The sequence below is a fragment of the Prunus avium genome, chromosome 6, assembly GCF_965620075.1.
Source record: "Prunus avium chromosome 6, drPruAviu1.hap1.1, whole genome shotgun sequence".
NCBI classification, from domain to species: domain Eukaryota; kingdom Viridiplantae; phylum Streptophyta; class Magnoliopsida; order Rosales; family Rosaceae; genus Prunus; species Prunus avium.
In genome coordinates this window covers 13,964,012-13,989,508 of record NC_142289.1, presented here as the reverse complement: position 1 = coordinate 13,989,508, position 25,497 = coordinate 13,964,012, and the positions used below count along the sequence as shown (strand labels likewise).

General features: G+C 36.4%; 2 protein-coding genes and 1 non-coding gene across 3 annotated transcripts; 1 reads left to right on the top strand and 2 right to left on the bottom strand.

Moving 5' to 3' along the window:
* Positions 1 to 14,648: 14,648 nt before the first annotated feature.
* On the top strand, positions 14,649 to 16,988 carry LOC148293735 (uncharacterized). Its single transcript, XM_088254583.1, has 2 exons — positions 14,649 to 15,896; positions 15,999 to 16,988. Exons 1-2 carry the CDS (start codon positions 14,649 to 14,651, stop codon positions 16,986 to 16,988), a joined length of 2,238 nt encoding a protein of 745 aa, XP_088110709.1.
* On the bottom strand, positions 15,027 to 15,133 carry LOC148293736 (small nucleolar RNA R71). The gene has a single exon (XR_015836873.1). It is a non-coding gene; the product is annotated as a small nucleolar RNA R71 (small nucleolar RNA).
* A 3,964-nt stretch (positions 16,989 to 20,952) lies between the features above and the next one.
* LOC110746962 (sulfate transporter 2.1-like) lies at positions 20,953 to 22,368 on the bottom strand. The gene is made up of 6 exons (XM_088254582.1): positions 22,057 to 22,368; positions 21,934 to 21,976; positions 21,607 to 21,815; positions 21,332 to 21,514; positions 21,154 to 21,219; positions 20,953 to 21,057 (listed from the first exon to the last, which is right to left on the bottom strand). Exons 1-6 carry the CDS (start codon positions 22,366 to 22,368, stop codon positions 20,953 to 20,955), a joined length of 918 nt encoding a protein of 305 aa, XP_088110708.1.
* Positions 22,369 to 25,497: the final 3,129 nt, after the last annotated feature.

The following is a 25,497-nucleotide window of genomic DNA, read 5'->3' as shown; positions in this document are numbered from 1 at the left end:
TTCACCAGATATTGGCAAGACATCAAAGTATCGCGAATCATGTATCGACTGAGAAGCTGTCTAAACCACTCAAGGCTCTTGTGCATTGGAAACTTTACCACAGGGAAAAAAGACTATCGGATGTAGATGAGTGTTTACCATAAAACACAACGTTGATGGATCTATCGAGCGATACAAGGCAACACTTGTGGCGAAAGGGTACAGACAGACTTATGGTGTAGATTATGAAGAAACCTTTGCACCAGTTGCAAAATGGAACATAGTCAGAGTTTTATTATTGTCCCTCGCAGCTAATTTTGACTGGCCAATACACCAGTTTGATGTAAAGAATGTTTTCCTACATGGAAAACTCAGAGAGAAGGTGTATATGGACATTCCTCCTGGATATAATACTACTCAGACTGGAACAGTATGCAAATTATGAAAGGCGTTGTATGGACTGAAACAGTCACCACGTGCATGGTTTGGGCGGTTCACCATGAAAATGAAGAACAATGGTTTCAAACATAGTAACTTATAACATATTCTGTTCTGGAAATATCAGAAAGGAAGGTAACAACTTTAATAATCTATGTTGACTACATGATTATTACTGGGAATGATAAACAAGAAATATATCAGCTACAAGACTATTTGGCTACTGAATTTGAGATGAAGAATCTAGGTGGACTCACATATTTCTTGGGGATTGAGGTGGCCCGATCACAACAAGGCATATTTCTTTCTCAAAGGAAATATGTCTTGGACTTGTTGACAGACACAGGATTGCTAGAATGCAAACCTGTAGACACTCTTATTGTTCATAATCATCATCTTGGAGAATACCCGGATCAAGTTCCAACTAACAAAGAAAGATATCAAAGGTTAGTGGGAAGATTGATCTACTTGTCCCATACTTGGCCAAACATTGCTTATGCAGTGAGCATCGTCAATCAAATTATGCATTCTCCGAGTGAAGACCACATGAATGCAGTTCTTTGGATGCTTAGATATTTGAAGTCTGCACCCAGAAAAGGACTTATGTTCTTAAAACATGGTTATATGAATATTGATGCTTACACAGATGCAGATTGGGTAGGAAGTATAACAGATAGGAAATCCACATACGGTTACTTCACATTCGTGGGAGGTAATTTGGTTACATGGAGGAGTAAGAAACATAAGGTGGTCGCCTTATCTAGTGTAGAAGCCGAGTTTAGAGGTATATATGACCAAAGGAATTTGCAAACTCATTTGGTTAAAGAGGTTGCTTACTGAACTCGAGTATAGACCTACATCTGTAATGAATTTCTTTTGCGACAACAAGGCTGCAATAGCTATTACACAAAATCCAGTTTAACATGATCGCACCAAACATGTTGAGGTAGATCGACACTATATCAAACAGAAGCTCGAAGCTAAAGTGATTTAGTTTGCTTTCGTAAAGTTCGAGGATCAATTGACGGATATTTTGACAAAGGCAATTTCCAGTAGAGCGTTCCACAATTCACTGGACTAGTTGGGCATTGGCAACATCTATGCAGCAACGTGAGGGGAAGTCTTGGCATGACTTGTGGATCATTGACTTTCTTTCTATACACACCAAGGATTCCCATTATAATTAAATTTGATTCACTTTAATTCCTGATTTCCTACTGTTAATAGAAATAGGAATTTATTATTTACTTGGGTACTAAGACTCTGTTGTATTATAAATAGGACCTCCTACAAAGAGAGGAATATATAGAAAATTTCCACAAACAAATATTCTCATATATATGCCAAAAAAAAAAAAGAAAAAAAAAAAGAAGAAGCAACCCTCCAAATATATTAGGTTTCATATTTTAGCAAGAAAATGTCTTTTGGAAGTGGGTGTTTATGCGCAATTCCTTCATGCCATGGAAGTAGTGCAGCTTACGTACCAATTAATTCTTAGGAAGAATGCTACCGTTGGTTCCGCGTAGAGGGATCCATAATTATCAACGGTTGAGAGGGTTCCGTGACTGATGCTAACACTCCTTTGTGGGGTTTGCAAGACGAAGAAAATGGTAGTGTAGTTGGATGGGTTTTAACCCATAATTTGTTTGTAGACCCTCAATGCATTTGCGTTTCTGATTCAATCACTACAACCCACTTCCGTGGAAGAACATACATTCCTTGTTATGGAGTACATACATGATTTGATATGGTAGGACAAGAGGGAGATAGTGATGAAGTTAACAATGAATTCTTGTGATAATTAAGTACTACATGGACTCCACATATGTGAAGAATTATTATTAATTTTATCACATTACTAAATCATTTTCGGTTTATAAAGCTGATTATTTGACAAGCAACCTAAAAAATGAACGGTTCGCATAACAAAAACCATATCGCGAGAGGAGAATTCAAACGATTAGTTACTGTTTTATTAGGTTACGTACTTACCAGCCTTAAGTAAATTTTTTATATAGTAGGATTAGAGTTTTAAACAGGAGTGGAAAGTTGAAACTTTAAAGTGATAAACAAGTAAAATAGTCCAATGATACCAAAAGATCCGTTCCCTTTTCAAATTGATTATGGAATAAATATTCCATATACGTCTTAAAATATGAACGTCTAAATATTTGAGCATCCAAAACCTCCCAAATTAATTACCAATAGTGGCTAGAGTCCACCCCTCTCGATCCCCCTTCCCGTATATTAGATTAATTTAGAGTAATTTAAATTATCGATTGTATAAAAAGAAAATATTAACTAGAATTGGAATCAAGAAAAAGTATCATAGAGGCGATGCTTGCTTCCAGCCACTTTAAGTGCAATTAGTGGTGGCATTTTACAAGTGCTACTTTGGCTGAATGGGGAACACGAGATAACCTAATAATAAACTACGAATGCTTAAAGTGATTCGTGAGATGAGATTCATTTATGTTACCACAAGAAGGGAATTAGATGCAATGAATCTAGACACTTTATTTTTATCCGAATGAGAGAGATAGTTTGGTTGAATATTCCTAATAATTAAAGAGACAGCCAAGCCAACCAAAAATAGTTCTTTCCATCATGCGAAAATGTCTCGGGTCCAATAATGAGTTTCACGCCACTTACGTGAGAAGTTCATGAATGAGTTTCACACAACTCTAGATCAAAACATACGTGAGAAGTTCACGAACACTTTCATAGCAACAACAGCTAGCTAGCTATATACAACACTAAGTAGACGGGCAGACATATACACTTATTGACTATAAGTTATAGTGACAACAATATAAGAGAACAGCAGCCCGATCGGTTGCCGGATAGGCCGCCTGATACCTACCGACGGGGAAAGCCAATTGGGTGATATGTTTTGATTTATATTTGCCCTACGAACTCTTAACATATAGTTTCACCAACATCCTTGATTAAGCTCATCGCACAACAATGATTATGTCTGAAAAACACTGTTTTAGTCAAAAAAAAAAATAGTGTTGTGCAGAGGTGTCATAAACTAGGCAATAGATGTTGGTTGCTTTTACCACTGCACCATGCCAGGGCCGCCCTTGAGTGCATGTAGCTCAAATCGACACTACCAACATAACATGTAATATTATTATAGATAGTGGAATATTTGTCAATCTACCCTTTCCAAAGATTTGTCGGGTTGTAAAACTGACAAACTTACTCATATACGAAAGATCAAAAGTGGCAACTATAAAAGAAAATTAGGTTAGGGTTCAACTAATAGTGGTGGAAATCTGTGGAGAAAAGTTTCTGTAGCAAATCTACGTATATTGTCCAAGAATGTGTCCAGATTCAAGATGGATGACAGCCACTTTAATTTTACCCAACAAAAACAAAAACATCATCATTTGGTATCATTTAGAAAGACAGAAGTTGAAAAGCAATTGGTGATACACAGTGCTCTCAAGCAGAATTACTCTTTTAAATCTCCTAAATCTTCATTTGCCGTGGGCATGTGCTGAAGGTATTTTATTTTGTCTGTACAAAATTGGCATTTGCAAAACAAAACCGTACATATGGAAACTGCCTACCAATCAACGTATATACGACAAAAGTTGTACTGGTTTTATGTCCATCTTCAAACACAGCCACTGTTTTCATGGATGATGTTTTCCTTTGTTATGTCTAGTATGCAGAAAACCCTTTTGGCTGATGCTTTCTCTAGCTATGAAGATGATCAGTCACTAATAGGGTTATTCTTGGTGGTCTTCAGTTCCTTCTCTTGCAGCTGCTTTCTTTGTGCAAGATTCAGGTATCAGCTAGCTTATTACGTCATGTTAGGGTAATAAAATCAAATATATTATTATTCCAACTTCTAGACAAGTAGAGTTCAAACATACCACGTCTTTAAAGTATATATTGCTTCTTTTTAATAGTTATTTATTTATTTTTGCTGGGTCAACTTTATTGGGGCCACAAATAGCGCAATAACTTGTTTATTCCATATTGTATATCATTGTCTCCCTTTCTTTCTCGTCACATAAAATAAGGGATATGCAAGTTTCTCTCCACCGTTGGAATTCGAATCCAAGGCAAAATCTTCAGAAGTGGTGTTCTAGACATCAAGTAATTAATGATGGACGATATTGAAAAATTAGATACCGTTTTGATGAGGACATGCATTGATGTTGAGGCAAAGTGAAGATATCAACTAAAAGACTACATATAATTTGCGGGGGGGTCACTAGAGAGGAGTCAACAGCTTAATTAGCTTTTTGGTGTTTCAGACCAAGCGGCAAAGGAACAGTCAGCTCGGTGGTGATCTCCCACAGCTTTGCACCCACTGCCATTTTCATGTGAAATACCACTAATCCAATTCGTGGGAGGATAAAGAGTTGACCAAAATTAATAAATTCAGGATTTTTTTTCTTCTGTTTTTCGAATGGATGATCTAAAGTACACGACCTAACAGATGACATGATGGTTGCATATCCTAATCTCTGCATGATATCTGTGCAAAAGATGAATGGTTGTGATTCAACATATAAACATCCTCGCAAAATGATTTAGTTCATAAACTGTTTGGTCGTCTTAAAATGTGCGCACAAAAAAAAAAAACACAGTTTGTTAGAAAAAATTAAACAAAAATATATATAAGGTGGAAAAGGTGAGTGTGGGCGATGACCCATAGTAGGCATGAGTTAGGTCCCCCCACCGCCATTTCCATGGATGGTGAGAAGAGTAACAACAGGGTATTGCGAAGGGTAAAGGGAAAGTGTGTAAAACGTGGTTGTGTACTAGAGCACTGGATGGAAGGTGATATAGAAACATTGGCGGACCCAGTACATGCTTACTGTGGGCAGCTGTTGACACTTAAGTGTTTTCTTCACCCATTTAAATTGGCCACTGACATCACACTGACGTCAGCTTGCCCGTGCACTAGACTAGGCCACGCAAGTCTTGTCTTTGGGCTTGTCCAGTTTCATGGAGCCCACTTCTTGCCATGACAATTTTTCCTTAGTGGAGGGTTGTTTTGGAGCCTAGGCCCCCATGGCAAAAGGCAAATGCGAATGAGTGGAAGTGCTTTTAAAAAAGTTGCAAGCCAGCGTCTTATTGTAGGCAATAAAACTCGCACGATATTGAAATTTGAATTGTCCAAACACAAAGCAATAAATAACATTGGAAAAGACACAGCTGAGCGACAAGCTCGCAAAGAAACGAAACTACACCAAAATCTTATAACGGTAGTCAAATGTATTGCATAGGTTTTCTGAGAAGGTGCTCAAGCTCAATCACAATATTTCTAGCTAGGTTAAATTTCTTAAGAATAACTAATAGTCACGTGAAGCTCAAGCAGAACTCTTAATAATTTACAGTTTTTGGAAAATGGAAATTGTGTCACAAAATTTTAGGCCAAGGTGGCTGACAACACTACTACAAAATAGTTAAACCATGTCATGAAATAGACAACGGTTTATCTTAAAAATATCGTTGTGTTTTAAAAGACGACAATCTTATCTTATGCACTACTAGTGTTGGGTTGATTTTTAAAAGATGACGCTTGTCACTAACAAGCATCCTCTTTTAAAACACGCTAAACTAAAAAATGCTGCTTAAGTGAATTCGCGCTCGACCTAAAATTTTCATATTTCCCCCATGTCTCAGAAAACCTTATCTTTTTCTCCTTGAAACCCTCCTCAACTCTAACACCCTCATGAAACTCTCTGAAACACTCCCTCTCACATATCTTAACACTAGTAAAAAAAACCCTTTGCGCAACCAAATTTTGCGCGACGAAACACAATTCGTCGCTCAAAGTGACTTTGCATGACGAAAATTAAACTTCGTCGCTCAAAGTCTAAATTTTGTGCAACAAAACACAAATCGTCGCACAAAGTCACTTTGCGCGATGACAAAACATCGTCGCTCAAAGTAACTTTGCGTGACGAAACAATAAAATTCGGTGCACAAAGTCTTGCGCGACGAAGTGTGGTTCGTCTCGTAAAGTCTTTACAAAAATAAAGAAAATAAAAAAATTATTTGTAAAAATCTTTGCATGACTTTGCGCGACGAAACAATAAATTCGGTGCACAAAGTCTTGCGCGACGAAGTGTATTTCGTCTCACAAAGTCTTTACAAAAATAAATAAAATAATTTTTTTAATAAAAATCTTTGCATGACTTTACGCGACGAATTTATAAACTTCGTCTCGCAAAGTCTTTACAAAAATAAAAAAAAAAAAATAAAAAAATTATTTTGTTAGAAAAATATAATATTTTAAATGTATTATATTTTAAATTGACGATCAAATTGGTTCATTGTATTCATATAGGGTCAAGGAGTGTAGCTGTAAAAAATCATCAAAATCGAAATTGAAATGACCGTTAAATCGTGATTTTTCATTTATAACCGTCGAAATTTTTTGTCTATTACTTGATCTCTGAATGTTTATTTTTTTCGATTTTTGGCATATATGATCTCGAAGTATAAACAAACAAGTTTGACGGTTGGATCTTTGAAAATAGTTTCGTAGAATGCGTATGCCATCAAAACAATATATTCACTAACAATTAAGAGTTTATTTATACTTTCATTAAATACAACATAAGATTTTGTGGTATCCACTAGTGTAAATATTTTAAATTGAAGATCAAATTGAGTCATTGTATTCATATAGGTTCAAGGAGTGTAGCTGTAAAAAATCATCAAAATCGGAGTTAAAATAGCCGTTAAATCGTGATTTTTGTTTATAACCATCGAAAAGTTTTGTCCCATTACGTGATCTCTGAATGTTTATTTTTTCCGATTTTTAGGGTATACGATCTCGAAGTATAAACAAACAAGTTTGACGGTTGGATCGTTGAAACTAGTTTCATAGAATACATATGCCATCAAAACAATATATTCACTAATAATTAAGAGTTTATTTATACTTTCATTAAATATAACATAAGATTTTGTGGTATCCACTAGTGTAAATATTTTAAATTGACGATCGAATGCAGTCATTGTATTCATATAGGGTCAAGGAGTGTAGCTGTAAAAAATCATCAAAATCAGAGTTGAAATAACCGTTAAATCTTGATTTTTCGTTTATAACCATCAAAATGTTTTGTCCCGTTACTTGATTTCTGAAAAAAAAAAAAATTCCCGATTTTTGGCGTATATGATCTCGATGTGTAAACAAATAAGTTTGATGGTTCGATCGTTGAAACTAGTTTCATAGAATGTGTATGCCATCAAAACAATATATTCGCTAACAATTAAGAGTTTATTTATACTTTCATTAAATATAACATAAGATTTTGTGGTATCCACTAGTGTCAATATTTTAAATTGATGATCGAATGTAGTCATTGTATTCATATAGGGTCAAGGAGTGTAGCTGTAAAAAATCATCAAAATCAGAGTTGAAATAACCGTTAAATCTTGATTTTTCTTTTATAACCGTCGAAATGTTTTGTCCCATTACTTGATCTCTTAATGTTTATTTTTTCCGAATTTTGGCGTATACGATCTCGAAGTATAAACAAACAAGTTTGACGGTTGGATCGTTGAGTAGCTTTAAATTTGTTTATTTTGTACGTATAACACTTAAGAAATTGAATAGTATATATATTTATTAGTAGGTTTAAATTTTTTTTTAAGACTTTGCGCGACCAATATAATAATTCGTCGCGCAAAGTATACTCTTAAAATTTGGGCGGGTACCAAAAATGAGAATTTTAAAAAAAAAAATTTTTACGACTTTGCACGACTAATATATAGTAGTTCGTCGCGCAAAGTATACTCTAAAAATTTGGCGAGTTTCAAAAATGGGAATTTGAAAAAAAAAAATTATGACTTTGCGGGACGAATATATAATTCGTCGCGCAAAGTTTTCCGGGACCAATATAATAATTCGTCTCGCAAAGTATACCCGAAAAATTTGGGCGGGTACCAAAAATGGGAAGCGGGAATATTGTGGTCGCGCAAAACTTTAAGCAACCAAAATTTCGTCGCAGAAAACCCTAAAAATTTGGGCGCGCACCAAAAATGGGAATTTTTAAAAAAAAATATTTTCGAGACTTTGCGCGACCAATATATTGTTTCATCACGCAAAGTGATACAGTTTTAAAAACCAAAATAACACCTCCACCATTTTCTCATCGTCTTCTACTCTTAACTCTCCTCTCTCTTTCCTTCTCCCCAAATCCTACCCTTTCTCTCACACTCACTCCTCTCACTTAGTCTCTCATCTCTCTCTTCACTATCTCTCACTCTCACTCACTCTCTTATCTCTCTTTTCATCATCTCTCACTCTCACTCACTCTTTCATCTCTCTCTCACTATCTTCTCTATTCTCTCACACTCACTTCTCCCTCTCATTCTCACTCACTCAAAATCTTGCCAAAAGGTATATTCTCTCCAAAGTTTAATTTTTTTTTCTTCATTAATATGTGTTTTTGGAGTTAGTTTTGAGTTTATGCCAATTTTTTGTTATTTTGTTGTTATTTGACAATATTTGTTTTTTTTGTAGGGAATCATCGAGACTTTGACGGCTAAAGTTGAGGATTTGGACGCTATCGAAACATATCCTCCGCCACTACCACCACAATAGGCTTGTAGATTTTATTATTGTACTTTGTTAATTTATGTGTACATTTTGAATATTATATATATTGGATAATTTGACCACTATTTTTCATATGTAATTTTATTTTGAATATGTCAATTTAAATTAAAGTAATTAAAAAAAAATCATACAATTAAATTAAATTTAAAAAGTAAAAATTTGAAAAATTAATATAATGAAGTTGATATAAAAGAAATAATAAAACAAAATGTCAAAAACCTTGGGCGACAAAATATTTCGTTGCGCAAACTATTAAACTAGTTAATTTTAATTAAAAATTAAAAAAAAAAAAAAAAAAAATTGAATATTTCGTCGCGCAAAGATTTGCGCGACATTAGGATTCGTCGCGCAAAGTGTATTTGAGCGATGTTAACTTTCGTCGCGCAAAGTAATTAATATTCGTCGCGCAAAGTTGATACTATTCGTCGCGCAAAGTAGTTATAATTCGCCACCCAAAGTATCTTTTAGCGACATTAGTATTCGTCGCGCAAAGTTGTTATAGTTCGTCGCGCAAAACCTTTCTTTACGATCTTTGCGCGACAGAACTTGCGCGACGAAATTGTACTTTGCGCAACAAAATTATTTCGTCGCGCAAAGTGTTTTTTGTAGTAGTAAGCACTCATCTCCCTACAAAATCATCAAAAAATCAATATCAACGAAGGAGTTGAGAGATTGAGGTTTTAGCATATCCACAAAATGGAGAGGGAGGTTATGGTTATGAGAATCAAAGCTAGTTGGATGCGGTGAAGATCTCGATCTCCACACTCTTGAACGAAGATCTCCATCTTAGGAACTCAACTCTCTCATTAACCTCAACGACTTGGTCCAGTTTGCTCTCCAATTTCATGGTCGCGATCTAGAAAGACTAGTAGAAGGGCAATAATTTGAATGTTGGTGATGTATGTGTCTTTGTGTTGATTGATGGCACATACATCACCAACATTCAAATTATTGCATTTCTCAAATTGGCATGGTTCGATTGTGATGAGGAACACAGGCTCATTTAGTACATAGCTCCCACTGGTACGATTTCATATCTCTTGGGATTTTCCAATATTTCTCTTATATTCATTTTACTATGATTTTGTTTTATATATCCATGACCATATTTATTTTCCAGTTGATTTGCATCTATAGCTCTTCTCTAGCAATCATCCATTGTAAGGCAAGCACTCTGCAAATATGGCTTGTTTGTCTTCTCTCTTTCTTTGCCATCATATTTACCTCTGTCTTTCATGATTTAAAATTGTTGCAGCTACATAGTTGGTTGTGTAGATTTTGACTGCTTAGGGGATTCTTAACATTTGAGCTATTGTTACTGTTGTTTGAATTGGGCTCCAACTTGTGCATGTGTTTATAGAATTATGATAAAACTTGGAATTGTAGTTGCATTCATTTTCTTAACAATCAATTTAATTCTCTCTATTTTTTTTCCTGTCTCAGCCCCAATCAATATTCTTGAAAGAGCAAATAGACTCTATTTCGCAGAAACCTTGTGCAAAAACCTTTGAGCCTCAAAAGCGCAGACTCATCTAAGAGCTCCAAGAATGAAGGCTAGCAAACCAATGAACTTTGGGTATTCATCCACTTTACAAGTAATTGGTTGAAGTTGATTATGTAGAATTCTTCTTTTAAAATTTTTTTTTATATTTATTATATAAAGTATGTATGTTGTAAGTAAAGATTGGTTAACGATGTAATAACTATTGAATCTTCAAGTTTTATGAAAGAAACCATTTTTGAGTGTATATATTCATTAATAAAGCATTATTATTATTGGTTTTCTAGTTAAAATCGTTGTATAGCATCATAGGAAACAAAAAAGAACTAAAATGTAATAGCTTGGGAACTTATTAGACGACTGTTTTCATAAATAACCGTCGTCTTTATGAAAACCATCATCTTTACAAACAATCAACAATGGTTTTTGTTGATATCGTGACGAACCGAGCAACTAGCTAAGCAAGATCAGACACGTGCCATGCTTTGAGAGGTCATCACCTTAGCCAAAAAAGCCTTGCCACAAGTCACAACTTAGGGTAATGTCAAGAGTCCCACATTGGAAGACTACAAGAGGTGGAGACTCCCCTTCACCTAGAAAAGAAGACCACTCTCTACTTAGGAAAGGGTCTTGACCCTTGGGCCTTGGACTCTTGGGCTTTGTACCTTAGGCCTTGGGCCTTCTTCCCTTTATCTTTGGTTCTAATCCCTTATTTTTTGAGATATTTATAAAAATACCCAATCCTAGACATGTATTTATAAAAATACCCAAGCACTATTTAAACATAGAAACATACCCAAAATGGGTTTTGGGTATGTGTGTAATGATGAGTTTTGGGTATGTTTATAAATGGGTTTTGAGTGTGTGTAATGATGAGTTTTGGGTATGTTTATAAAGTGTTTTGGGTGTTGGGTATTTTTATAATTTCAGCCCCCATTTTGGGTATTTTAGTGAAACTCCCTTATTTTTTTTGGTCAAGAGTCTAATCCCCTTGTACAAATGTAAACAAACATTATCATAATGAGAACATCCCTCTTCCTGGACATAGCCCATCATTCGAGTGAACCTCGTATACCTTCTTTTCTGCATGCTTATTTACTTTACTTATGCTGAATGTCACTAACTGCCGAAGACAATAACCTGCCAAAGGCACTTACACATGTTGAAGGCCACATCTTCACACATCATCCACCACTCCACATCTATCTAAGTTGAACGCCATTTTGGGCGTCAACAGTTTTAATGAAAAACATTGTCTTTACCTATAAACAACGATGGTTTTTAACAAAAAAATCATCTTTATATAAAATCTCGTCTTTATATCAAAATAACGACGGTTTTTAAAACCGTCGTTTTCACTAATAAACAACGACGGTGAAAAGCCGTCGTAATTTGACACTCAAAAGATATCGGTTGATTTAACGACGATTTTCAAAGCATCACAATGACGGTGGATTCCCATCATCTATTTCATTTTTTTTGTAGTAGTGCAATATCATTTTAAAGGGAACATCTTAGTAGTAGAATCAATATCAAAATTTGCACTGATAGCTTCTCCAACTGTTAAGAAGATTCTTACTCCAATTTTGCTGAAGAAGTCTGCATGAATCACTTGCCACCTTGGGTTGACAATGACTAACTAGTAAATAGACAGAAGGAGGACGGCAATTAGTATGATCATATCAAACCAAAATTGAACAATGTGATTTAAATTAATACATATATAGCCCAAGAAATTTAAAAAAAAAGTTTCCTTTAAAACTTACCTCCATTCCTTCTGAGACCAGTTTCTGATGCAATTCCCGCAAAGATGCAATTCCTGATGTGTCAATGTTCATCAAACCTACAATTTGAGGACGGAGTGATTGAAAATATAGGGATTTAGTCTATTTAGATGGTTGTTTAGACTACTGCAATTCATGTATATAAATATATATAATGTTTTCTACGTTTTCTTCAGAAAATTTAGCTTCATTGTCCAAATAATTTCTTTCAAAAACATCCACGCAAACGGAGCCCAACATTAATTCATCACTTACTTGACATGTCAAGAACTACGACCTTAGTCCTTTTTTTGGCGTCATCTTCTTCTTCTTCACTAAGCAATCTTGTAATCCTGACAGATAGTCAAAGATAAAGTTGTTTTAATTAAGTTATAATATCTGTCAGGAAGTTTTCTCTTTTCGTCAATTAATTAAGGAGGGGGTTTTGTGCGTATCGTACCTTTCTCTAACAGAATTGGCATTTGCAAAACACAGCCATGCAGACTTGATTCTGATTATCAAAACCCCAGGAATCTGAAGAGCCATAGGATACTGACCAACATCACAATACGTATCAGTTCCTGGAATTTTTCCAAGAGTCTCCGTGCCTGGAATTTTGAGCAGCTGACCCTGCTATGAATTTGTTGAGATTTACAACAATTGTTCTGTTTATTTACCAAGTTGATCTGACATAAATTAAAAATAAAAGTTTACCGGTAGCGACATAGCAAGAACTGAGAGATCCTACAATGTTCATTGATAAGTGCATTATTTACTATATTTTTATATCTCTTTTATTTGGTTTTTGTAGGGAAAGTTAATTTAAAATAGCATTATTACCTTACTTTCCTTATTTTCAGCTATTCTGCACTCTTGGAAGGATTTCGACTGAAAATCGACTTTTCAAATGAATTTTAGCGCAAGGCCAATTGGAGAAGAAAGCTAAGACATTGAAGATCATTGTATCAAAGTTTCATAATTTTCTACCAAGCCAAATGCTCCAGACTTGCAAGTCAAGACAGCCTAAGTTGAAATTCCGTCAAAACTGCACTGCTGTGGAAGATTGAAGATTTGAAGACCTTTCCGATTTTTCCTAGTGGCGTGTAATATATGCCTGGAAAGCTTAGACATAAAGCTACGTTTCTCATATTTTTCCAGAATTTTCTAGGAAGTGGAATGACCCCAAAGTGTACGTGCAAGTTGGCTGACGTGTTTCCAAGTCAAAGAAGGATTCTTTCCTAATTTGTTTCCTTAATTGTTTGGGATTTTGTTTTGCTTTAGGAGAGTTTTTCCAGACCTTTTAAGAGTAGGGTTTAGTTGTTTTACACTATATAAGATCACCCTAAGGATCTCTTCAGACCATCCTCCCATATACCATATTTTTCCACCAACATTCATACACCCAGAGAAACATCAGAGAGAGCCAAGGATTTGCTGCTGCACTACTTGAGGAGCTTTCGAAGGTGTTCCTGTGGAGACTCGGAAGATCAAGTCCATCTGCCAAATCGGTTTTATGACAACAATTCTCTTGTTTATCTTTTCTTTTGTCATGAACTAATTATCCTTGCTAGGGCTACGATGTAGCCTAACCATGAATACTTAATTTTTATAGTTATATTAATTTCTTATTACTATTCCATGTTGAGTATTTGTTACTGTTCTTAATGCTTTGAATATCTGGCCAATATTTAATTGATTTGATGATCCAAGCGGAGACCGAGAGGAGATGTTTGGTGTTTGCTTCTTGTAACAAATACCATGTCTTGAATGAGTGCCCGAGAGGGACTAACATGACTCATGCAGTTTTCTTGCAGGTTCTCATAGAACTTAATGGGTTCTTGATTTCCTAAATCCGTTGCTCGAGAGAGAATGGGTTGTTAATTAAGAATACTTTTGGTTGAGCCCGAGAGGGGATATTGAATGAATTAGGAGAAACCAACTGTCAATATGGATAGTAATTAGGGTTAATTGGCTATAAGAATTAAGTGGAATTGGTTATGGTGAAATCGGATGCTCTAGTGTCTCATCATCTTAATTTTCTATCATTAATTAAATTGCTATTTTTCATAATTGTTTTAGGTTACTTAAATCAATCAATCTTCTTAATCAATTGTTCAGATAAACTTTTGAATTAATCATAATTGGTAATTAATAGGAAATTACAGTCTTCGTGGGAACGATACTCTACTTATTTCTATATTACTTGTGCGAATTGTGCGCTTGCAATAATTTCACAACAAGTTTTTGGCGCCGCTGCCGGGGATTGTTTTATTTTCTATTAATATCAATATATTTTAATTCGGAGTTTAATTTGAATTTTTCTTTTTATTTTCAGGTACATTGGATTTTTCCGACACCCCCATTTATGGCGGATGAAGCTGAAAGAGCAGTGAGGGAATTTGGCCCCCCAGTGGCAACTCCCTCAGCGATCCGACGTCCTTCTATTGCAGCCAACAATTTTGAGATCAAGCCAGCCATGATCACCATGCTACAGAATTCATCCGTATTTTGTGGTCTGCCGAATGAAGATCCAAATATACATCTTGCGATATTTTTGGAGATTTGTGACACATCCAAGTTCAATGGGGTATCTGACGATGCGATTCGTTTAAGGCTATTCCCCTTTTCCTTAAAGGATAAAGCCAAGCTTTGGTTACTGTCACAGCCACAAGACTCCATCCGTACTTGGGATGATTTATCCAAGAAATTCCTTGCTAAATTTTTCCCACCAGCCAAAACTGCAAAATTCCGACAAGATATTATGTCATTCGCTCAGTATGATAAGGAGCCTTTATATGAAGCTTGGGAACGATTCAAAGATTTGTTGCGCAAGTGCCCTCACCATGAGCTACCAACCTGGATTCAAGTTCAAACTTTCTACAATGGGTTGAGTCAAACAAGCAGGACACTAGTTGATGCAGCTGTTGGAGGGGCTTTAATGGCAAAAACGGCTACTGAAGCATTTGAATTATTGGAGACCATGGCATCCAACAACTACCAATGGCTGAGTGAGAGAATGAATCCGAAGCCAGCTGGGGTCTTGGAAGTCGATGCTATAGCTTTGCTAGCAACACAAATTTCTAACCTTACTAAAAAAGTTGATTCTTTGAGTGTTAATGCTATAAACACTAATACTAATTTTGGTTGTGATTTTTGTGCAGGTCCTCATCCAAGTTCAGATTGCACCACAGGGAACCCATTCACGTCTGTTGAGCAAGTCAATCAGGTTGGAGAATTTAATCGACAAATAAATAATCCTTATTCCAATACATACAACCCCGGTTGGCGAAACCATCCAAATTTTTCATGGAGCAATACTCAGAATGTGCAGAGACCACCACCTGGATTTCCGGCTCAAGAGAAGAAAATAAATTTGGAAGATGCACTTACTCAGTTGACTATGTCTACCACCAAATTTATGACTGAAACAAAAACCCAATTTCAAAATCAGAGCGCTTCTATTCGGAATTTGGAGGTGCAAGTAGGCCAACTAGCTAATGTATTGAGTGGAAGAAATCAAGGAGTATGGCAAAGCCAACCCGAAATTAATCCGAAAAATCAAGAACAAGTAATGGCAATCACACTTCGGGAAGGGAAGCAAGTGAACACAGCGGTCATCTTGGAAAAAGAAAAATTAGAAAAAGAGGAAGAAGCTGAGAAATCTCAAGAAGAAGAAAATTATGCTGCTATGCCGTCCCCTTCTCCTCCATTGAAGCCATATGTCCCACCGATCCCTTTTCCGCAGAGGCTGAAGAAAAATAAAATTGATGGGCAATCTTCTGATTTCTTAGAAATGTTCAAAAAGGTGCAAATCAACATTCCATTCGCTGCAGCTTTGGAACAAATGCCAAGTTATGCAACATTCATGAAAGACATCCTTTCCAAGAAAAGGAAATTTGGTGATCATGAGAAAATCCAACTGACAGAAGAGTGCAGTGCCATCCCACAACGGAAGCTTCCACCAAAGAAAAAAGATAGAGGGAGTTTTAAAATTCCATGTACTATTGGAAATAATTTCTTTGAAAAAGCTTTATGTGATTTGGGTTCTAGCATTAATTTACTACCTTTATCTGTTGCTAAAAAGATTGGTATTGGTGAAATTAAACCCACCACTGTTTCTTTGCAGATGGCGGACAGGTCAATCACATACCCAGACGGAATTATTGAAGATGTTTTAGTAAAGGTTGATACACTCATATTCCCAGCAGATTTTTTGGTTTTGGATATGGAAGAAGATTCTGACACACAATTAATTTTGGGCCGTCCATTCCTGATTACTGGACGGACTCTGATTGACATGGAAGAAGGTTTAATAACTGTGAGAGTTGGGAATGAAAAAGCGACATTCAAAGTTTTTGAACCAATAACATTTCACGGAAAAGCAGAGGAAAAGGAGACTCCAAGCCATCCATTGGTACATGCCTCCACCTCTAAAGCTGACAAACCAAGAGTTGCCAAACCTGCCTTGTACTTGGATGAACCAAAACCATACGACCCAGGAAGGAATGAGTTAGAGGAACTTCAAAATAAATCATATGAGAGTGCGAGAATTTACAAGGACCATGCAAAGAAGTGGCATGACAAGCATATCAAGAATGATCGTGACGATACAACCTTCAAAGTCAAAGGCCATCGATTGAAACCACATATGGCAGCTGCATTTCTTAAGGATGAGACCAACGTCCTCCTCAATAATCCCAAATAACGCATCTGAAAGTCGGGCTATTGACTTTAAACTAAGCGCTTGTTGGGAGGCAACCCAACTAGGTACCTTCGTTCCTTATCTTTTTAATTTTTCATTTGTGTGCTTCTCGCGTTCATTACTTTTACTATTCTCTGTCCTTACTTTTATTTTCATTTTAAACATTGAGGACAATGTTTGGTTTAGGTTTGAGGTGGGTAACATTCGTGTTATTTTAATTTTTTTCGTTTTTAGTCTTTCTCGAGTCATGCAAAACATTGGTGTTTATGTTTCGATAATACTGTTTTAATCTGTAATGGATTTGAAGATTTGGCCCGCGTTGTCTTCTTCAGTTTTTTGTGCTGAATCCAGCCATATAAGGGCCGTAATTTTCTGACTTTTCGTTTGCAAGTTATAGCTATTTTTCTGAACAGGGGTCTGGATCTGGAATTTTTCTGCGATTCAGTACTGATTTCTGTTTTCAACATCAGTTTTCATGAAGTTCTACTCTGTTTTCTGGTATTTTTTTCTAAAGAGAAGTTGTGCGTTTGTTTGTCTATTTTCTGAGCATATAAGGCTTGTCAAAATCTGTGCAATACTTTAAGGGATAATTGTTGAAAACTGATCTAAGGTCGAAATTGAAAAGAAGCAGTTTTTGTGAAATATAAATTCTAGTTAAAGTTATCACTTTTCCTTGCTAATAGAGATGTATATGTCATGTTTTGATCATGAATGCTTTACTAACGTGTTGCCATGAAGGGTTATTGCATTATAATCTTTGCACTTCACAATACCATATTCGTAATATTTTGGTGGAAAAGGTTGCTATGCTCGAATGACTATGGAATATTAGTGGAGACTACCTTTGTGAGATATTGAGCCAAAAGCCATTCCTTGAGAGGGGTTTTATTGTTTCTACTCTTAAACACTCTTCGATTTTGTTCTTAATTAGATTGCTCTCATTAGGTTTTTATTGGATACTAAAGAATTCTCTTATTTTTGTAGGTACGTCGCTTCCAAGTTGGATGGACCATGAGAGATGATGTTAGGCTATGCATGTTTTCACCCTCTAAAAGACCTTTCATCCTACCCTTTTGTGTGCGTCATTAGCCCCTTTGTAACCAAACACTTAACCTTTCTTTCACCACCCTTATTATCTATGACCTATACAACCCGTTTCTAAGCCATACCTTATAGCTTAGGATGTGCCAAAGTGATGAAAATAAGAAGGTTGAGCTCTACACCAAAGAATTGGCGTGTACCGAGGTGTTTGTGCAAAATTGCAAGAAGAAAAAAAAAAGTATAAGAAAAGAAGAAAGACAAAAGAAAAGAAAACAGTATTTTGCAATTCAAAAGAATAAAAGTTCAAAATCACTCCAAATGGAGTAGGAAATATGCACAATTCCTGGACGCTGAATACTACAAAATGTCAAAAGGAGCTGGCCGTGTATGTGATCATGAATAATGCTTTGGTATGTCCTAAGTTTTTGTTATTCCTTTCCTTTCTTTCATACCCCAAGCCTAGCCTTTCATTACAACCTGAGTAGAAGACCTAACTGATCTTTTGGGAAATCTTGCTTGGAGGTGAGGTATGTACTCTAGTTCTTAGTATTTGATTCTTTTCATGAGACATTATTTTCAGAAATTTCCATTCTTCAAGCTAAGCATATGTGTTAATATTTGATTTCCATTACATAACTTCATACACATATGTGACATTTGAGTGTAAGCCTAGGATTCCGAGAGAAAAAATAGAGTGATATCCGGTGAGGGATAGAGTCAAGGCGAAATAATTCCATGGCATTCGAGTGTGGTTATCTTTAAGCTTGGAAGTTATGACTTTTGGTATTACACGTTACACTATGATGCAATTATACTCAAAGTGGCATAGTTTTAGTGATGCAAATGTGATTGGCATGCATTGGTTTTTATTAGCTTGTTTAAAGTGGTGCCTTTAACGACTTTGTTTTGCAATTAAACGTTTGTGGGTATCGTAACTGGTAAACCCTCAGGAGACACAACTCCTCCTACTAGGGACACCTAGAGGTTTAACGGCTTGTGGCACATGCTAAGTGCCATCGAGTTTACCTGCGAAATTGGTTTAGTTAGTTTTTCGTTTTGTTTTTTTGTGTTTGTTTCTAATTTTGCTCGAGGACTAGCAAAAGATAGGTTTGAGGTAGTTTGATAAGTGCATTATTTACTATATTTTTATATCTCTTTTATTTGGTTTTTGTAGGGAAAGTTAATTTAAAATAGCATTATTACCTTACTTTCCTTATTTTCAGCTATTCTGCACTCTTGGAAGGATTTCGACTGAAAATCGACTTTTCAAATGAATTTTAGAGCAAGGCCAATTGGAGAAGAAAGCTAAGACATTGAAGATCATTGTATCAAAGTTTCATAATTTTCTACCAAGCCAAATGCTCCAGACTTGCAAGTCAAGACAGCCTAAGTTGAAATTCCGTCAAAACTGCACTGCTGTGGAAGATTGAAGATTTGAAGACCTTTCCGATTTTTCCTAGTGGCGTGTAATATATGCCTGGAAAGCTTAGACATAAAGCTACGTTTCTCATATTTTTCCAGAATTTTCTAGGAAGTGGAATGACCCCAAAGTGTACGTGCAAGTTGGCTGACGTGTTTCCAAGTCAAAGAAGGATTCTTTCCTAATTTGTTTCCTTAATTGTTTGGGATTTTGTTTTGCTTTAGGAGAGTTTTTCCAGACCTTTTAAGAGTAGGGTTTAGTTGTTTTACACTATATAAGATCACCCTAAGGATCTCTTCAGACCATCCTCCCATATACCATATTTTTCCACCAACATTCATACACCCAGAGAAACATCAGAGAGAGCCAAGGATTTGCTGCTGCACTACTTGAGGAGCTTTCGAAGGTGTTCCTGTGGAGACTCGGAAGATCAAGTCCATCTGCCAAATCGGTTTTATGACAACAATTCTCTTGTTTATCTTTTCTTTTGTCATGAACTAATTATCCTTGCTAGGGCTACGATGTAGCCTAACCATGAATACTTAATTTTTATAGTTATATTAATTTCTTATTACTATTCCATGTTGAGTATTTGTTACTGTTCTTAATGCTTTGAATATCTGGCCAATATTTAATTGATTTGATGATCCAAGCGGAGACCGAGAGGAGATGTTTGGTGTTTGCTTCTTGTAACAAATACCATGTCTTGAATGAGTGCCCGAGAGGGACTAACATGACTCATGCAGTTTTCTTGCAGGTTCTCATAGAACTTAATGGGTTCTTGATTTCCTAAATCCGTTGCTCGAGAGAGAATGGGTTGTTAATTAAGAATACTTTTGGTTGAGCCCGAGAGGGGATATTGAATGAATTAGGAGAAACCAACTGTCAATATGGATAGTAATTAGGGTTAATTGGCTATAAGAATTAAGTGGAATTGGTTATGGTGAAATCGGATGCTCTAGTGTCTCATCATCTTAATTTTCTATCATTAATTAAATTGCTATTTTTCATAATTGTTTTAGGTTACTTAAATCAATCAATCTTCTTAATCAATTGTTCAGATAAACTTTTGAATTAATCATAATTGGTAATTAATAGGAAATTACAGTCTTCGTGGGAACGATACTCTACTTATTTCTATATTACTTGTGCGAATTGTGCGCTTGCAATAATTTCACAACATTCATCAAGCCCAATGATATCATTTCTTTGTTTGCATCAATGTGGTAGCGTTTGATGGATGCAAAAGATCGACCAACAACAATTGCTTCCTGTTGTTGACATTGAAAAAATTGGTAGAAAAATAAATACCTTTTCATTTGTATTGAAAATCCAATTGATCTAACATTGAGTGAGTGGCTTGAAGAATTGAAAACTCTGCCATGAGCCCAATGGTGGCAATAATGATCCCAATTTTAGTTACACTTGCACCTGGATATAGACCATCCAGTTGCAACTGATGCACTGAGCTGTGAAGCAAGCCTCCTTTGACTTGTTCCACTACCTCTATGCTGTGTTTTTCAGTGTCCACATGACAAAAAGAGTTGAGAAAATAGAAGACAGGAAAGGAGCGACGGCCGGTAACCAGAAGAGGGTCTCGTTTCTTTTACCCTGATAAAGTAAGAAATTTGAATGAGATCTAGAGACTGCAACTATATGGTGACATATCTCGATCATTCAATTATATATCAGCAATGGCAATCTTACCACAAATCTACAAACAAGAATGAAGCATAAGAAGAAGCCTCCTAGTACAAGATTATATGGCTGCCACTGAAAATTCAAACAGAGAAAGGATGGAAGGCTTCAATGGGAGTCATTGATGTCACAACTCCTTAATTGTAAAAGAAAAAAAGTAATGATGAAAATTGAGGAACATTATTACAGAAGTAGTGTTATGAAGTGATCCCCAAACAGATTTCATGACAGAGACAATATCAGTTTTGTTGGTAAAGTTCTTGATCCCCAATAATCCCTTTAGCTGTTGAAGACCAATGATAATGGCTGCACCTGCCATGAACCCAATGATGGCAGCATGGGACAGAAAATCCGCAAGAAACCCCCCAACCTGTTAATTGAATTTGGAGAGCAAAAAAGGAAATGTAACACAAATTTTTGAGTTAGGACTGCTAGTCAGTCAAATATTATTAAGAACATTACCAACCTGAAGACTCCACAGGCAGTTTGAAAGACTCCTGCAAACAAAGTTGTAGTAAGAACAGTCTTTTTGTAATTGATGGCATCAACTCCAGGATATGATTCCAGAATCATTGAAGATAAAAGCAGCGAATCGATGGCTACTGCTCCAATCACCAAGTCTCTTGAAGTCCCCATCATTGCATATATAAGAGGCGGGACGATACTTGTATCTGTGTAAAAAAAAAAGGAGAAAAAGAGAGGGGGAAAAACAGTGCAGAACCATTAATTGACAGAATTAATCACCATAAGATCATAGAAATAAGTTGTACTAGACTGACTTATATAGACCATATTGTGGTTCAAGATGGGCCAAAGTAGCATATCTCATGCTCTGCATATATAAAACTGTCACATATTCAAAATGCAAAATGTGGCAATTCCCAAAGTAGTCATGGGTTTATGTTTAATTACCTGGGGAATACAGAGGCTTGCCAGAGTTAAACCGGCTATTAAATCATTCTTGAACGTCTTGCGATCGTAGTTTTGACACCAGCAAAGGATCGGAAACCAGCATTTGAAGACTGAGATCACACGCTTGGTTCCACGCTGATTACTCGATAACAACTTGTTTCGATGAGGCAGAACTGATTCCCTCATAAAATCCACAAGCTCATGCCACAGGCCTGGAGGCTGACGGGGATTTAATATCCATTGAGACCTCCCAGCCATGTTGTTTTCCATGTCAAACAACTCCTCCAATGTGCAGATTGTAGAACCAACCATGGCTAAGTAGAAGATGTTTTTTCGAAACTGTCTGCCGTTGAGCGCATGTAGCAATGTTATTATAGGACCTTATAAACGTGCACAGTTGATGTAACTTTGCAGAGCCATATTTTTCTTGCAAGTGGTATGACATAATTACTGTATAATATTTTAATGCCATAAACAGTATTAGTAATTAGTTAGCAATGAAGGGAATTTCCTACATTTTTATGATCTTCTACAATTAATATCTTGGTCCACTTTTTAGGGTTCAAGGAATTTTGGTGTTGTATATTGATGAAGATGCTGTGTCCTGAGCAGGCAGTATATGAATTAGTAGATTAAAATCGTTGTTTGTTCGCGGTGCTTATTGTTCTGAGAGAGCAATACAACGTTGAGAATCCTGCTCTCACGAAGCAATTGTTGGTTCCCTCTTAGGTAAAAGACTAGGGGTGGGCTCGGTTTGGGTTGGTTCGGTTTTGGGCTCAACCCGAACACCGAACTGTAGGTCTTGGTTTGATTATTTTGGAAACTAAAACCAAACCATAATTGATGAAAACCGATCACTTCGATTAATCGGACTTGTTGGGTTGGCTTGGTTCGGTTTGGGTTTTTTGGCTTTCTTAGAGAGAGAGAGAGAGAGAGAGAGAGAGAGAGAGGAAATAAAAGCGATGGAGAGAAGGAGAGATGAAGAGGAGAAGAAGAAAAAGAGGGAGAGATGGAGAAGGAGGAGGGAAAAAAAAGAGGGAAACTATGTATTTTATATATATATATAGAAATTCTCTTATGCGGACATCCGAACGTTATTATCGTGCGGGCGCTATGTATTTTGTACTACCCCTCTCTGTTTTCCTGCCTGGTTACAATAGGATTCGCACAATAATAATGTTCTTATAATAATATTATATATAATATTTTTTTTAATACCATCGGTTTGGTTTGGTTAAACCATGATTTTGAATATTGCAAACCGTACACCGAACCATATATTTCGGTTTGATTTGGGTTCAAACCGATAACAAAAAAAATATTGAAAAAAAACCAAACCAACCCAAACCGTCGGTTTGGTTTGGGCGGTTTGATCGGGTCACTGGTTTGAATGCCCAGCCCTAGTAAAGACCAATATGAGTGCACCCATTTTCATATCATTCATCATTGTTGTGCTATCATAAATATAAATATGTAACAAATGAAGTTTTTTTTTTTTTTTTTAAATAATAATTTTTAAATTTTTTTATCAAATAGAAAATTCATTAAATAAACTTCAACGGTACAATCAAAGACATCAACAAGACATCTAAAATACTTCATTTGTTGGTGTAGAATAATTAGAACATTAGAAGAAACCCTAGCCACTCTCTTCCTCTATGAGTCCTAAAGGAAAACTCCAACAAATGAAGTTGATATATAGGCGCTAGCGTAAAGATATAAATATTTAATTAAAAAAAGTTTCCTAGAATACTATTTTTTTTAATCAAATAGAAAAAAATTCATTCATCACTAACACCAAACAAACGATAAAAGTTTACAAACGAATGGAGGGCGTTAATGTGGCCTTGCTCATTAAAACCTTGCCATCAAAAACCCCCAATGGAGGAAAATCTGGTCAAGGAAAAATAGTACCACCTCACCTCAATAATGCAGACAAAAATCTATGCCATAGTTCTCTCCTTATCTAACATAATGCTTAGCCATGGGGGAGCACGGTCTGTCCAGAAAAGTCGAGATCTCGCGCTCAGTCCATGTTGGTCTAGTTCATGCGCCACCCCATTGCCTTTTCGATGTTGATAAAACACTCCAGCTACCTCTCGATCAACCATTAATTGGCGAACATCCTTCACCACATTGCCAATATTACTTCACCAATCCAAACCATCTTTGAGAATAAAAACAGCTTCTTGAGAATCAAGACCAATGGTAAAGCGAGTAAAACCCATGTATCCCATCATCAATAAACCTTCCCGAACAGCTGCCAATTCAGTGCCCAAAACATCCAGACCAGGTGGACCGCCAGAAGCAAACCCATAGACAAAGATGTCATCATGATCACGACAGCAGCCCCCCAAACCCCGACCACTTTGCTCACGACCCACAGCCCCATCATAGTTAAGAATAAAAGTATTTACTTGTGGTTTCAACCAAGGGACCTGTTGAGGTACGGAGGGGAGCTTGGACCGCTCCTCACAAGATTTGAACACCGCCAACATCTCCACCATGTTTTCCACCATACTATCCAACCATGTAATCGCTTTCCCATGCAAAGAATCGTTACGTAATTCCCACACTCCACACACAACAAGCAAAGCGCTCCAAGTCAGCTTTCGACAACATTAAAACCACAGCCTTAAAAACATCAGCAAAACCGCCACATTAATTCGACGAATAAAATAGGTACACTTGAGCACAAAGCATGGTAGGCATCTTCAGGATATTTCCCACACCTTGAGCACACCTGAGATGTAAGCACCCTTCTCTTAAATAAATTGACTATAGTTGGCAGGATTTCAGAACTTGCCCTCCAAATTAGAAAAATCATTTTGTTGGGGATTGCAAGCTTCCAAATTCGCATCCAAAAACCTTATTGAGCACTCTGATCTGATCCCCCCACTCCAAAATCCTCATCACACTGCCTCACTGCCACATAGTACCCAGTATTAATGGAATGTTTCCCATTCTTTGAGAAAAACCAGTATTTGCTATCCTCCAGCTGTGAAACTGATCCCAAGGCAATGCTGGAAATGATATATTTATCTTCCAAGCTAAAATGTTGCTTTAACAGTGGCAAATCCCATGAGCCAGAAGCAGTTAGAAGGTCAGAGACTGTAGTATTCCAATCCAGCCCTCTAGCCATCAACGGCTTGAAAGTAAATGGTTTTGGAATCCACCTATCTTGGAAAACACTGATAGAAGTTCCATTGCCCACCCTCCAAATCAGACCATCCTCAATAACCTCACGGCCCCACAAAATAGATTTCCATATCATTGACGGTGAGCTTCCCAAACTAGTTTGCATAAAATCACCCTGCATAAAATATCGGGCTTTAAGTATCTTAGCCACCAGAGAGGTGGGTTTCTCTAAGATACACCAAGCCTGTTTTGCTACCATGGCTTTATTAAAAGCTTCAAAGTTTTTGAAACCAAGGCCTCCCA

Excerpts from the sequence above, each read along its gene's own strand:
- LOC110746962 (XM_088254582.1), bottom strand. The coding sequence starts at position 22,368 with ATGGTTGGTTCTACAATCTGCACATTGGAGGAGTTGTTTGACATGGAA. Across the intron at positions 21,977-22,056 it reads CAAGCCTCTGTATTCCCCAG|AGCATGAGATATGCTACTTT; the intron begins GTAATTAAACAT and ends TTATATATGCAG. Across the intron at positions 21,058-21,153 it reads TTCTTGTTTGTAGATTTGTG|GGTAAAAGAAACGAGACCCT; the intron begins GTAAGATTGCCA and ends TTACTTTATCAG.
- LOC148293735 (XM_088254583.1), top strand. The coding sequence starts at position 14,649 with ATGGCGGATGAAGCTGAAAGAGCAGTGAGGGAATTTGGCCCCCCAGTG. Across the intron at positions 15,897-15,998 it reads GGAAGCAAGTGAACACAGCG|CCATATGTCCCACCGATCCC; the intron begins GTCATCTTGGAA and ends CCTCCATTGAAG.